Source organism: Acinonyx jubatus, chromosome D3 (assembly GCF_027475565.1).
Source record: "Acinonyx jubatus isolate Ajub_Pintada_27869175 chromosome D3, VMU_Ajub_asm_v1.0, whole genome shotgun sequence".
Taxonomy (NCBI): Eukaryota; Metazoa; Chordata; class Mammalia; order Carnivora; family Felidae; genus Acinonyx; species Acinonyx jubatus.
In genome coordinates this window covers 1,556,599-1,570,669 of record NC_069392.1, presented here as the reverse complement: position 1 = coordinate 1,570,669, position 14,071 = coordinate 1,556,599, and the positions used below count along the sequence as shown (strand labels likewise).

At 63.1% G+C, this 14,071-nt stretch overlaps 1 protein-coding gene across 5 annotated transcripts in view; it reads left to right on the top strand.

Annotated features, from left to right (window-relative positions):
* ADGRD1 (adhesion G protein-coupled receptor D1) overlaps window positions 1-14,071 on the top strand; it is a 124,212-nt gene that overhangs the window by 102,710 nt on the left and 7,431 nt on the right. For all 5 annotated transcript variants that reach the window (XM_027044286.2, XM_027044287.2, XM_053206590.1 and 2 more), the window contains 3 exons: window positions 2,591-2,657; window positions 4,075-4,141; window positions 13,792-13,883. In XM_027044286.2, coding sequence (XP_026900087.1) covers window positions 2,591-2,657; window positions 4,075-4,141; window positions 13,792-13,883 — 226 coding nt within the window. The remainder of the gene's footprint in view (window positions 1-2,590; window positions 2,658-4,074; window positions 4,142-13,791; window positions 13,884-14,071) is intronic.

Sequence of the window (14,071 nt, the reverse complement as noted above, 5' to 3'; positions counted from 1 at the left end):
TACTTATCTGTGCAGCAGACGTACCTCTGAGTACACAGAAGTGACAGACGTGCAGCTTGCTTTCTTTTTCTCTGTTACAACTTAATGTCTTTGGTGAGTTCCTGCTCATCTGGGGCACCCACTTAATCGTAGTTAATTCTGGGCCCCACTTGCCCTTGGTTGATCTGGAGCTCCAGGAGCTGGCGCGGTGCTGAGGTGCAGGTACACGGCCAGGGCAGGACAGGTGCAGGACCGCAGGTGCACGGGCCGCTGAGCAGCGCCCAGCTCTCCTTGCCAGAAAGCCGCATGCCTTTGCCTCCCGTTTCCGCTCCGTATCCCTAGCGGCCACGACAGTGGGAGGGGCAGTGCCCGTGGCAGTCCCGGGGGGTGGAGGGGTCTCTGCCTAGGCTGGTGCTGGTTGCTGGGAGAGAAAAGCGGACGTGGAGGGGCATCACACCGAAAATTAACTTCTTGGTCCAGAGAGGCGCATATCACTTCTATCCACAACCCGTGGCCCAAAACGAACCTGGTGGCCCCAACGGCCTTGGGGCGACGTGTGCGAAACCTCCACACGCCCAGAGAAGCATCCAGAAGTCCGTGGCAGATGGCACCGGGGACCCAGGTAGAAAGGCAGACCACTTGTCTCCTGGCTTCCTCTGCCTTCCTTTGTGAGACCTTCTCCCTCAGCTCTTTGCTTGTCCTGGCTGGTAGCTCCCTCCACCCCTCCCTGGGGAATCAGGGGGCCCGCTGAAGGTCACCTCTGAAGGTCGCCACATTCCAAAGAGGGTACGTCTACAACTCCGTGAGGTAAACATCCATGCGGCAGGGCCGGAGGAACCCCGATTGTCCGCAGAAGCCCGTCATGACCCTGCACGGTTACCGGGATTCGAGTTTCTGGTGATGGCAACAGCAGAAGGGGAGCCAGAGTAGCTTAATAGCAGCACACGGATTATACGGATCGGCCGTACATGTGGCCGCATCGCATGGGGTCCTCACGACAGCCTGGTGACCCGGGTGCTCTCACGTGCATTTCCACAATGAGACCGTGGAGGCTCCGCGAGGGTCAGGCACTTCCTTGAGGCCACACAGCGGGTGTGGGGCGGCCCCGGGAACAGAGCCAGGCGTCCCGCGGCCCCAGAGCCCAAGACTTGCCTGCTGGCTGTCTCCTCAGCCTCGTTCTCCCGCCTCTGAACACACACACTCAGCCAGGTGCTGGGCTCCTGCCGCGTGCCTCAGAGACCACAGAGAGTGGGGGACCCTCTTCTCGGACAGACCCTCTGTCACTGCCCCAGGGGGCGGCCCCTGCCGGACGGAGGGGGATGTGGGAAGAAACGGCGAGGGAGCCGCCAGCATCGCCTTTGGGATCAAAGGAATCGTGTATGCAGAAAATGCACCTGTCACTCATCCATTTCACTTCAGGCAGCAAAGGGATGCCAACCACTGTCGTGGGCCAGGACCGGGGGCGGGAGGGTGCGGGCCGTGGCTCAGAGTGAAGGCCTTGGCCGCCCGCTTTGAAAATACCTCTCCAGAAGCACCTGCGGTCCTTGCCGCACCTTCCGGAACCCGCCGGGATGGGGCCCTGTGCCCGCTTGCTGTCCTGTGGACCCAGAGAAAAGACTCCGGCACCCGCCCTTCCTCAGCAAGGTGGGGCGCCGGGTGGCTGGTGGTGCCTCGGGTCAATGCCTCCTCGCCATCTCGGGTGCCACATGATCTTCCCACACCAGATGGAGCCAGGCGGCGAGGATGCCCTGTGTCGTGTGTGGACACCGAGGCCCCAGGGAAAACAGTCCCTGGTGCGCCGTCTCCTGTCACGTGGTCCTGGGGCCGCCCAGGCGGGAGCCGCGACCCACGGCACCAGGGCCCAGCTCGCCCGTGGAGCACGCAGGTGTGACGGAGGGCCATGGTGAGGGCTCCTCTGTGGGCCGGGTGGCTCTCCCGGACGTTGTGGAACACATTTGAACTGCTTAGACATCAGAACAGTGGCTCAGAGCTAGGACAGACCTGCAGGAACTCCTATTCCGGGACGCTGTTCAAGACTGAAATCAGAAGGGCAGGGAAGCCGCCGCTGTGAGCGCCCGGCAGAGCTGGGGCACACTTCCCTCTCCTTCCTCTGGGGCCCCGGAGGCTCAGCGCAGGCAGGTGGGTCCCCGTGTGTGGTCACCACCGCCAGCCTCCATTCTGGGAACAAGCAAGATGCAGCCCTCCTTGTCAGCAGCCCTCCCTGTCTGGCGCCCTGGGAAAGCCGGCCGGCCAGCGGGTGGGTGGATCCTTCGCCGCCCTTGCCCTTGGCCCACCCTTCAGGGCAGGGGTGGGGCTGCTGTGCGGGTGTCTGTCGACAGAGGCCCCGGGACGCGCCGCTCTTCTGCCAGGCAGAGCCGGTCCTTTTCAGAAACAGGCTGGGATTCGTAAGGGATGTGATTCAGAGTTCGTGTGTACGTGTGTGTGCACCTGAGTGTGAGTTAGCCCTTGGCTTAGACTGAGGCTCCCGGAGGCCGGGGCAGCGCCATTTCTGAGCACGTAGCTCTCGCTCCTTACATGCACCGGGCGTAGACGAATGAGGGGCTGGCTGAATAAAGGAGGCCGAAACATTTCCTGCGCTCGTTTTCCACAGGTTTTCCTCTCGTCATTTGCATCATTTCCATATCGTTTGCCATGAACAGCTATGGAACAAATAACAAGTAAGTGACGGGGTTGGGGGGGTGGCTCCTGGCGTGTGGCAGGGCTTTCACAGGAAAGGCCCCTGTGTGAGGCCCCAGGCCGTGGCTCTGTACGGGGCTGGCCTCCCCAGGCCCTGAAGTAAGGGCGACCCCAGCTGCGCCCCCCGCATTGTCCTCCTCCCCCCCCCCCACCCCCCAGCAGAGGCTCGATGGCGGGGCGGGGCTCACCGGCTTTCCTGAGAGGACAGGGACGCATAGAGCTCTGCAAGGACATGTGGGGAGGTGCTCTGTTTGCAGTCGCCCCTGTCCCGTCCCGGGCGGCCAGGCACCTTGCAGGGGGCCGCTCAGGCTTGCTGTGCATTTCGCGGAAATGCTGCCTCCGCACAGCAGGTGTGAACGAGCACTCACAGGGGCCGTGTCCTGTCTCAGGGAACCCCTGTGTCCTGGAACGGGGGCAGAGGCTCCTGGGAGTGGGCGTGGGTCACCTGACCCCTCTGGGCCTCAGTTTTCTCATCTGGGTGTGGGAGTCATCGTGGCTCCTCCTGTGAGGGTGTCAGGGGATGCACACCTGGGGTTTGGTGTGCTGGGGGCCCCCCGTGCCACTCAATGAGCGGGATGGAGGGAGTGAACGAGGCTGCCTGTGGGGACATCCACACCGGGTGGGGTGAGGACCGTGCCGTGCACGTGCCTGACCCTGGCCAGTGGGCAGGGCCCCCAGGGCTGTCCCCAGATCTGGGAGTGGCCTCTCCCGGGGAACCCCAGGCTCTTGGCCATCCCAATGCTCCGGAAAGAAACAAAGTTACGGGGAGGCTATTACTTGCCTGAGTTCCTGGAGTCCCACCTTGGAAGCCTGGAGGGATCCCCCATCCTGGCACTGGATGCTGCATCCCACATGAAGCTTCTCTAGAAATGCGAGCACTTGCTGGGATCCCCGGGGACCTTTTCTCTCAGGGGCACTGCAGGGAGGTGTGACCTACCCTTAGCTAGGAGCAGAGGGGAATGGTCAGGACCGTGTCACCTCATGACTCCTCAACGCTCTGATCGCTTGCAGAAGGCACAAATTAGGTCAGTATTTGAAATGCTCTCAGCCCTTGCTGAAGGTCAGTTTGTTTATTTTTCATAGCAAAGTTAAAACTTACTTTGGTTTTTGGCCGGACTCTGCAGAGGTGGTGATTTTTCCTACCGAGAGGCCCGTAAAAGCCGCCTTTTCCCTGAGGTGGTCTGCACACCTGGAACGTTCACCCCGAGAATGAGAGGCACGAGGTCATCATGGGTAGCACGCAGAGACATCAGCTGGGGTTAACTGTTACCCTGGCTGCTCAGATTGACCCCTGAGCGGAAAAACGTCCTGCCTTAGCAGCTGCCCCCGGTGGAGGTGCCCGGCGCCCCGGGGCACAGGAACAGTGGTGTGGGGGTAACTCTCTGCTTCCGTCCACAGCTGCTGGCTCTCCATCACGAGCGGCGCCGTCTGGGCCTTCGTGGCCCCTGCCCTGTCCATCATTGTGGTAAGTCCCGCCGCTGGGTGTGAGGGCCCCCGTCTGCAACCTGTCGCAGCCCCCGGGCGTGCAGCCCGGGACCCCTGTCCCCAGATGGCTGGCCGGGAGGTGCAGGTGCGCGCAGCCTGCCAGGGTCGGTGTGCACCGCAGGGTCTTTCCCTGAGGGTTCTCGCCCACGCCCTGTCCTCGCGGCCCCAGCAGGGACCTTAGTGTGCGCCTCAGGAGCGCGGGATCATGGGGGACAGAGAACGCGACCCGAGGGGCCGGTGATGTCGCAGGCAGGCGCGCTGGCCGCTCTGCCTGGCCCGGGCTCAAGGGAGGCTGCCGCACGCACGGGTGCTCTCACCTCCGCCCAGGTGGCTCCATCCTCAGGCGGGATGCCCTGAGGTCCTGGGACTTCATGGAATTACAAAAACAGCTTTTGTGTTTCTTGCTATCGTTCTTCCTACATTTCCCACAAAAGTCTCTGGCATTTCTGATGCATCTGGCTCGAATGTTGCAGATCATGGGCCCCTCGCTGTGCCTGGGGAGGGAGTTCTCTAACTGGCCAGTCCCCACAGGGGCTAGAACATAGAGTATTCTGATTGGCCAGTCCCCACTGGGGCTAGGAGTAGAGTGTGCTCTGACTGGCAGGCCTGGGTCACCTCTCTAACCCTGGGGGTGGAGCTGGGTTTCAACCTTCCCCGGAAGCACGCAGACTCCGGGTGGGGGAGGAAGTGCCCCGAGAAAGTCCGGTGCTGTTCCCAGAGGAGGGGCAGCGCACGCGTGGGATGGGACCGTTGCAGTGTCACGGGGTTCCCTTCGGTGTGGGGATGTCCCGGGTGCCCCTGCACCCCGCAGGTGTGCGGCCCCATCTGGTCGGGGCCCCGCTTCTTCCCGACTGGGGGATGCCAGGGGTGGCATTGGCCAGTCTTGGCTAAGTCCCCGTGGTTCCTCAAAGGAGGGTTCCGGAGTGCCCCCGCACGTGGTTTCCCACAAAGTTAGGGTTAGTAGTAGGGGTGCAGGCGGACGGAGCGTCTTTCCCTTCAGGTGTCACCAGGCTTCTACGTCATGTCTCTCTTGCCCCTGAAGTAGCTGTCTGACAGATGCCACTTCCTGCTTCGTGGAGGGCAAGCCAGGGTACTGGCGTGGGTGGGGTGAGCGGCGTGACAAGTCCTGGCCCCAGAGGGCATCGGTGTTGGTGGGTGTCGTCATCATCGTCGTCCTCCTCCCTCTTCCCCTTGGTCCTCCCCTCCTCCCCCCTCTCCTTGGTCCTCCCCTCCACCCTCCTCCCCTTGGTCCTCCCCCTCTCTTCCCTCTGCCCTCCCCTCCTCCCCTTGTTTCTTCTGTCTTTCCCCATGGTCCACCCCTCCTCCCTCCTCCTAACTGTTCCTCCCCTCCTCCCTCCTCCCCTTGGTTCTCCCCTCCTCCCTCCTACCTTGTTCCTCCCCTCCGCCCTCCTCCCCTTGGTCCTCCCCCTCTCCTCCCTCTGCCCTCCCCTCCTCCCCTTGTTTCCTCTGTCTTTCCCCATGGTCCACCCCTCCTCCCTCCTCCTAACTTGTTCCTCCCCTCCTCCCTCCTCCCCTTGGTCCTCCCCTCCTCCCCCCTCCCCTTGGTCCTCCCCTCCTCCATCCTCCCCTTGGTCCTCCCCCTCTCCTCCCTCTGCCCTCCCCTCCTCCCCTTGTTTCTTCTCTCTCTCTTCTCCCCATGGTCCTCCCCTCGCCCTCTTTCTCCTCCTCCTCTTTTTCCTGCCCTCCCCCTTCTCCCCAGAGACACAAAGCAGGTTGAACCCCCATAAGTAGAAAAGGCTCAGCCATGGGCAGTGCAGGGGGTCAGGTGCCCAGTGACGTCAGCCGGAGCCTGCTGCTTGCCCCGGGGTCCGTTGCCTTGGCGCGGGCTGCACCTGAGGCAGGCTTTCCCTGGCGGAGACAGGCAGAGTCAGCTCCTCGCGCGTCCCGCAGGTCTGTGATGGGGCGGAGGGGGGAGAAGCTGTTCCCAGTGGTCCCAGGAAGTCCCGGGACACGCTCTGATTGGCTGCTAGGGGTCACGTGTCTGTCCCAGAGCCAGTCACTGAGGAGGCGGATGATCGGCCAGGCCAGTGTCACGTGACCGCTCGGGGGGCCAGAGCTGGGGGTTCCCCAGAAAGCCACGGGGGGGCTGTGCTCTGGCACCCTGGCCACTACCTGGGTGTGTATCTGGTGCGAGGCCTGCTTGGGGACGGGCGTCTCTGTCTCTGCCGCCCCATCTGGGTGTCGGCCCACGGGGGCAGGGCGCTGATGTCAGGAAGGGGTGGTCCGCGGGGGCCTCCCCACATCCTTGCTGCCCACCCCGCGCTAACCCAGTGTGTCATCTCCACGGCTCCACGTGGGACCCCAGATGCACACTCCACACGCCCCCCGGGCCAAGAACCTGGGACACGTTTTCCCTGTGCACCTTCACCCCGGGGCCCCAGGCTGTGTGCTGACTCACACTTGTACTCTCCCCGCTGGGACCCTAGGACACTCTGCAGAGCACCCCCACCCAGGACCCCAGGACATGCTCTCTGTGTGCACCCCCCACAGGGACCCCAGGACACGCTCTCCACGGGCACCCCTTCTGCTGGGCCCCCAGGATGTGTTCTCCACACACCCCAGGGTGGTCACGAGGCCGTGGTGCTGCCTGTGAGCTGCTGCCTTTGAAGGGTGTGGAGTCCTGCCTTGGTTGGGGGGGGGATGCCTCACGGACTCCTGTCCCTCATTGTCCTCGTTCATTGCTTCCCCATCTGTCATCTCAGCCGACCGTCTGAGGACAGGTCACCCCTGCGGGCAGTCAGCGGGGCCTGCTCCCCCCTGCACCCCTGCATGGGGCAGGGGTCCCCTGAATCCCCCGCCCCTCTCCCCAGCGGCTCCTCTTAGAGCTCGGCTGGCCTCGTCCCGGGCTCCTGGGCACCAACGAGGCCGTGGGCCCCGGTGGGTGATTGGACGTGAATGTGAGGGAAGAGGCCGGCGAACGTTCTGCAGACGCCGCTCGGAAGCGGGGCTGCGCCTTCTCGGCGGAGGCTTTCCAGAGGGACGAGATGAGGGATGCCATCGTGGCGTCACTGATGTCCGGGGTGAGAGGGACAGCGGGTGGTGCTGGCCCCACACACGAGCCGTGTCCTTGCGCAGGATCAATTTGGCTGTGTCTCCTGCCAGGTGACACGTGCTTGGGGTCAGCCCGGCGATGGGGGTGATTTCCTTCCCTTGTGCAGCCCTGAGAGTCTCCGAGGTCCTCCCTGGCCACGGGGCCTGAGCCTCTGTGCTAGAGGAGAGGCAGCAGAGGCCCCGGCTGTGGCCTGCGCGCTGAGCTGTGTGGGCCCAGCAGGGCTCTGCGGGGAGGGCTGGGTGACAGGGCGGTGGGGGCCCCTCCCGGGGTGATGCCCCTGCGGCCCTGGCCGCGTCCCGGGGGCTGGCCTGGACCCGGCTCCTGCTCTCTGGCCGTGGGCACATTTGGCCTGTGGGGGCAGGGGCTCGGAGGGCGGGAGGGGAGTGAGGCCAGGTGTTTACCCGCAGGCTCCTTTTTTAAAAATGTTTGTTTATTTTTAAGAGAGAGAACAAATGTGAGCAGGGGAGGGGCAGAGAGAGGGACAGAGGATCCGAAGCAGGCTGTGCGCTCACAGCAGAGTCACACGCGGGGCTCAAGCTCGTGCACTGTGAAATCACGACCTGATCTGAAGTTGGACACTCGACCGACGGAGCCCACCGGGCACCCTGCCCTCAGGCTCCTTGTGCAGGACTGTGGGCGGCCAGGGCTGCCCCATCCTCCATAGGCCATGTCCTGGCCACAGCCCCTGGCCACGGCCTCGTCCACAGCCCCGGCCCCGGCGCTCCTTGGGTCACTCCGCAAGTGCAGAGACCCAACGGTCTCTGCTCCTTGGGTGCTGACCCACATGTGAACGCCCATCCCCATCCCCTCGGCCCTTCTGTGTCCAGGAGGGTTGGTCCTCCCCGGGGGTGCCTGTCCCCGCCACTGCCCTGCAGCTCCGCCCACCAGCCCACAGATCTGTCCCGTGGAAGTTGTCGGAACGAGGTACCAGGCACGTGCTGGCTGCCGTCTCCCCAGAATCCTCCAGGCACACGCCTAGGCTGACCTTTGCCCAGGGGAACAAGGGTGTGGGGGGCGCAGGGTCAGGGAGACCACGTGGGAAGATGTTGCTGAGACCCCAGCATGTAGGGGTGAAGACCCTGCCTCAGGCGGGGCCTGGGAAGAAGAGAGGGGTAGGTTTGAGGCCCATTCTGGGGAGTCCGGGACGACAAGGAGGCGGACAGATTGTTCCGGTGCCGAGCGTGGGGCTGACGGAGACCACGAAGGCTCGTGTTCTTCACAGGGCTTGCGGGGACAGGCTCTGAGGGGCGAGCGTGCCCACAGAAACGCCTTGTGTGGCCCACCCCTTGAGTTGGCCTGACGGTTTCGTTGTTGTCGTATTTAAATTTGAATTCAGGGCTCCCATCAAATGGCTGGGTCCGTGGTGAGACCAGAGTAACCCAGTAACGTCGCCCCCCACCGGTGTTCTGGGGCCAACAGTGAACCCGCTGGCGGGCAGGGCGGGCAGGACCCCGGTGCAGCTCCCCCCCACTGCCGGCTCAGAGCCCCGTCCCGGTGATCCCTGGCCCCCACAGCCCGGCCGCCGCCCTGGGAGGCTGAGCCACCGTCTGGGGACGGACCGTGGGCAGAAGAGCTTCCTCGGGGGAGAGGAGCTCAGAGGAGCCCGACCCGGCGCAGAACCCAGCAGGGCGGGGCGTGCACGTCCAGGGCGGATCTCACACCTGCTCTGTACAGGAAGTCTCCTTCCAGGAGGGGCCGAGAGGTCAGGAAGGGACGGGGTTGGGGATCGGAGCGCCCCTCCTTTCATTAACAGGGAGCTCAGAGGTGGCCCATGTTCCCCTGTTAACTGATTTTACTTTAGCTGCAGGAGGTGATGTGTCCATGTGTGATGGAGCCTTCAAATCCAGGGGCTGTTCCCTGTTTCCGATGCTATCCCTTGTCCCAGGGGCTGTCCCTGAACCCTAGGGTTGTCCCCGGGGGCTGTCCCTTGTTCCCAGGGTTGTGTGAGGCTCGGCTGCGGTCACTTTACCAGAGTAAATCACTTTAGAGGATTACAGGGGCTTCAGTCGGATCCTGTGTTCTCTCTCTCGCTCTGTGGGGTCCGGGAGGACAATTCACCTGCTCAGTGCAAAGGTAGAAACAGGCTCAAAACAGACTCCAGGCCCCTTGGTAACTGAGCCCCCCTGGTCAGAGCATGGACATGGCGGGGGGGGGGGGGTGGTTTGAAGGAACGTTAATGACAAGGGTGAAGAAGGAAGTAGCTGAACGTGTGAGCACCACGTGCCCTGTTCTGTGTCTGCACTGACCTCCACCCTGCAGACCTGAAGGCCCAGGCGGGAGTGGCCCCCCCTCCCAGATGTTTCCGGCTGATCTGAGTTTTAACGTGACTTTGGTCAGTGACAGCTGGAGACCCGGAGGAGCGCCCACCACGGCATGGGGTCCAGTACCGGGTGCCAGCATCCCAGGTCCCCAGGCTGGCTGGAGCCACCGTTACCATTCCTGAGGGGGCGTTAGCTCCTGGCCCCGTCCAGTCCCCGCTCTGGATGTCAGCCATAAACCCTCGGGGGCAGCAGTCCTCAAACTTGTCACATGATGGAATTATTGGTTCCCACCTGAGCCCCACCTTTTGGCTTTACTGGACCTGGCCCTTTCCCAGCTCGCAGGTGATCCCACTGGGGAGGCGGCTTGAGGACAGTGGTGCTCCGAGGGGACATAGGAGAACCCTGGGGCCAGGCGGGAGGAGGCACGAGCTGAGAAGGGGTTCGGTGATTTCATAGCCAAGCGCAGGGGTCCACTGACCGTGGCCAGTGTGGCCCACTGTCCACTCTTACGGACTGTTTTGTGGGTACGTGGCCACTGCCGTGTACTTACAAGCGTCTGTGGTGGTTTTTGTGCTACAGCAGCTGAGTTGTGTACAGGGACCGTCTGGCTCACAAAGCTGAACATCCTGTTTGGCCCGTCACAGAAAAAGCATGTGGACGGACTTAGGGCCAGGGGCTGCAGCGGGGGGTCCTGCCCACTCTGTCGGGCCTCACACTGGCCTGGCTCTTGGGGGTGCCTCTTATCCCCTCAGAGGACCCCTGCTTGTGTGCCGGGAGTCATGTCCCCATTTTCTCAGATGCCGTCCGCCTCACTTCCCGACCCTGCCCGTGTGGGGCGTGCAGTGCTCTCTGGGTGCACACTCACGTGAGTACATGCTCAAGAAAGAGGTCTGGCTGGGGCCGGGCCGGCTGGTCTGGGGAGGATGGTCCGTGCCGTTCTGGTGATGTTGGCCCCAGCTGGACTTTGGGGGACAGTGAAGGGTCACCGGGGCCTGCCGGGCCTCGAGCTGGGGAGGAAAGGGCAGAAGTGAGCCCCTTGCAGTAACAGCCCGCCAGGTCACTGCACAAACATCCTGATGAGGAAGCGACGTGGATGCCACTCCCTGAATGACTCCAGTTAGGTTCTGTGCAGGCTCACAGGATCAGCAGGCTTTGCAGAAGCTGTCGACCCCCAACGGCAGGGACCCCGGGGGTGACAGGGTCACCTTCGCCTGCATCCCCCAGGGGCTTCTTCAGTGCAGGCTCCATGGGGCAAGGGCCTCCAGTTTTGGGGAGAATCTCGGGAGTTCTGGGACCTCCTCTTCTGAGAAGCCAGGGTGGTCCTGTCTACGTAGAGGCACAGATATAGAGGGCGACAGCGACAGTCACAGATGCCCAGACGCAGAGGTCCACAGGGACAAAGGTCGATGCACACAGTGGTGTCTTCTGTATGTTTACATGTGATGGTTTCCCCGTGAGTCGTGGTGTATGTCCCGACAGCGTCTCACAAGGCCAAGGAACAGGTCGCGGTGCAGACCCCAGAGCCCTGTCCTGGGCTCCGCCCCCCCCCCCCCCCCACCGCCATCAGTGGTCACATGACCTGCAGTGCACATCCCGCCCCCATCTAGTTTGCTAAGACGCAGCCCATGAATTATTCCTTCGGCGTCTGTTGGCCGTTGTCACCCAGAGGCGCTTGGCTGATGAAACACCCGCTCTCGTGGTGCACGTGCCTCACCCCAGGGCCTCTCCCGACGGCGACCAGGCACCAACCAGGATGAGTGGCCAGGGCCAGGGGGAGGCCCACTTCTGTTTGGGATGTTCCTGAAACACGAGGTGTTTTTGTCTCAAACCCGCAGCCTCCCCCTGAATGAACGGGTCGCAGGGTTGGGGTTCAGCGCCTCCTGACTGTCCCGGCAGATGGGACTGTCCTATGGAGGCCAGGAGAGTGCTTGCCAGATGAAAGCACACAGACCCAGGCAGGGAGAGAGCCCAGGAGGCGGGGAAACAAACCCCAGAGAAATCTCTGGAGAGACGGACGTGATGACAAATTGTAGCCAGAAATGCCGGTGGCTTAACCGTTGCTGCCACGCTTCTTTCTGGGTCTTCATACAGAGCCAGCAGGTGACAGAGGGCTTGAAATCCCATCGGTCACCAGCTGTGTGTCCCCCCCCACTTCCCACAGTGGTGGGGGGGAGTCACGTGAGCTCGTCCAGTGGCGGGGGCGGGGTGAGGCTCCTGCTCATGCGGTGCCGGTTGACGAGAAGTCATTTGACTTAGGAATTTTACCACACGTGCTTAGGAAGCTTAATGTGTCCGGACCGTCTGCCCCCATCTCCCTCCGCTCCCGTTTCCCCCTCGTCCAGCAGACACGCCCGCCGACTGCTTGTGCCTCCTCGGGGCCTTCCGCGGATGCCGGCGAACGTGAACGTGTGCTCGCCGTCCGGGGCCCGTTCCTCACCGTGTCTGTTGGCCTCTGGCTTTAGCAGCGTGGCGGGGGGGAGCGGCTGCAGAACCGGCGGGCTGTGACCCCCGACCCGCGGCCTGCTCCGGACGGGCAGGTGGTTTCCAGCCTCTTGTTGTTCCAGACCAGGCCTCGGCTTGGCCCAGGGGTCGAGGAACCCAGGACGTAAATTCGCAGAGTGGATGGGACCGGGCTTGCAGGGTGTCAGACGGAACCAGGGTGAGCTCCCCTCAAAACGCACGCAAAGCCCTGCCAGAATCGTACGCGTAAGAACACAAACGGTTCGGGATTCAGAACTCTAGGTTTTACCGAAGGCATAAAGCTGAAAAGCAGTCATTCAAGAGAACTGAGTCCCGTGGTTTAACGTGGGCTCCTGGCCTCCCTGCCCTCGCGCCACTGGGAGAGGCAGGGGAGCTGCCCGCTGATCTCAGAGCGGAAACCGCTGAAGCGGTCACTGCGTCTCTGTGGCCCTTTCTCCACGTGGCTGAGTGTGGTTTCTTGTGTCCTAACACGATTAGCTGGGGAGGAGGGGTGGAGGGCTCTGCCACTGGTGAACTCACATCGTTGACCTCTTCCGTCCTCCCTGACCCCGGGCGACTCTGTTAGGGTCCTCGTTGTGCAGGCGACAGAGGAGGGCAAGTGACGTGGGTCTGGAGCCAGGAGCCGGGCCACCCGGGGTTGAGGTGTCGGTGAAGACACAGCCAGCTTGCATGTGGCACTTGAGCCTTCTTGGCGGGGTGTAGTGGTACAGGCCGGGGCCCCTCCCGGCCCCCAGCACGGAGCCCTGGAGTCCAGGTGGCCAGGCCGGGAGGAGGCTGACAGCGGAGAAGGAGTGGGGAAGCACTGAACTCTGGGGGAGTGGCTGCGAGGCCCCGGGCGTAAGGTGGTGTCGGCAGTGGAGCCCGAGGAAGGCCTGAGGCCGGAGCCCCCGTTAGGAGGCCTCGGAGGCAGGTGCCAGGGCTGGCCCGTGGGGATGGCCGCCAGGGTGGGAGGCCTGAGCCCCTGCCTGCAGTTCTGCGCACCAGGCCGGAGGGGGAGGGCCGCCTTGCCTGTGAGGTCGGCCGGTGAGGCCTTGTCCTTGCCCGTGGTCAGGCCTGACCGTGCACACAGGGTTTGGGCCTGGAGCAGGACTCCTGGGCGAACTTGTCGTTGACCTCCGGGTTCTGCAGAGGGAGGAGAGAGGTCCCGGCCACAGCACGGGCCTGGATCCTGCAGTAGCAGAAGGAAATCCTGGCTCTCGCTCCCCCTTGCTGCCTTCTGCCTTGCCAGGTTCGCTCAGCGCCCTGCAGAGCTGCTCGGGAGGGGACAGGTTGTGCCTGAGGCTCTGCAGAGACCTCCTCAGCACCCCTGCCCGACAGACCCCAAGGGGAGCCTCCCAGCAGGTGCCTAGCCAGGAGGCAGATGCGCTGTGTCCTCCAAGGATCACGTGGCTGCTGGCCTGGGTGGGGCCAGGAAGTGAAAGTGGCAGGTGCCTTTATGGGTGCGAGTTCTTATCTCTTCAATGATCTGTTGGCGCTGTGGGCGTTGCCACTGTTTCTCATCAGATGGGGAAACTGAGGTTCCAAGGCCATGAGCACATCACGTGGGGTCCCACACAGTGAGCAATGCTGAAATGAGGTTTGAACCCCAGGCCTTCCCTTGCTGTGTGCCTGGGGGCAGAATGGGCTGGATGGCTGCCCTTTCTCGGCACAGACGTGGGCTCCCAGAAGGTGCTCGTCTGTGTGCCAAGTGGAGGTAAACGCTCAGGGACCCATGTGGGTTACGTTTCTGCAGTGACGCCATCTGCTCGCTCAGAGCGAGGGGGGTGGGGTGGGATCAGGACCCTCACCTTGGCTTCCGTTGCTCCCCTTGTGCAGGTGAACGTCGGCATCCTCGTGGCCGTGACCAGGGTCATTTCACAGATCAGCGCGGACAACTACAAGATCCATGGGGACCCTAGTGCCTTCAAGTAAGCTGGACTCTGGGCCATCGCTGGTGGTCTCGGCCACACGCAGCTGCCCGCAGGTAGCGGGCGGGGGGCACTGGGGAGCCCTGGGCTCACATCCTGGCTTGCCTGTTATGTAGCTCCTCTGACCAGGCCCAGCCTCACTGCCCCATATGTGAAAGATGGGGGCTACTGGATGCTATCTGGGGACA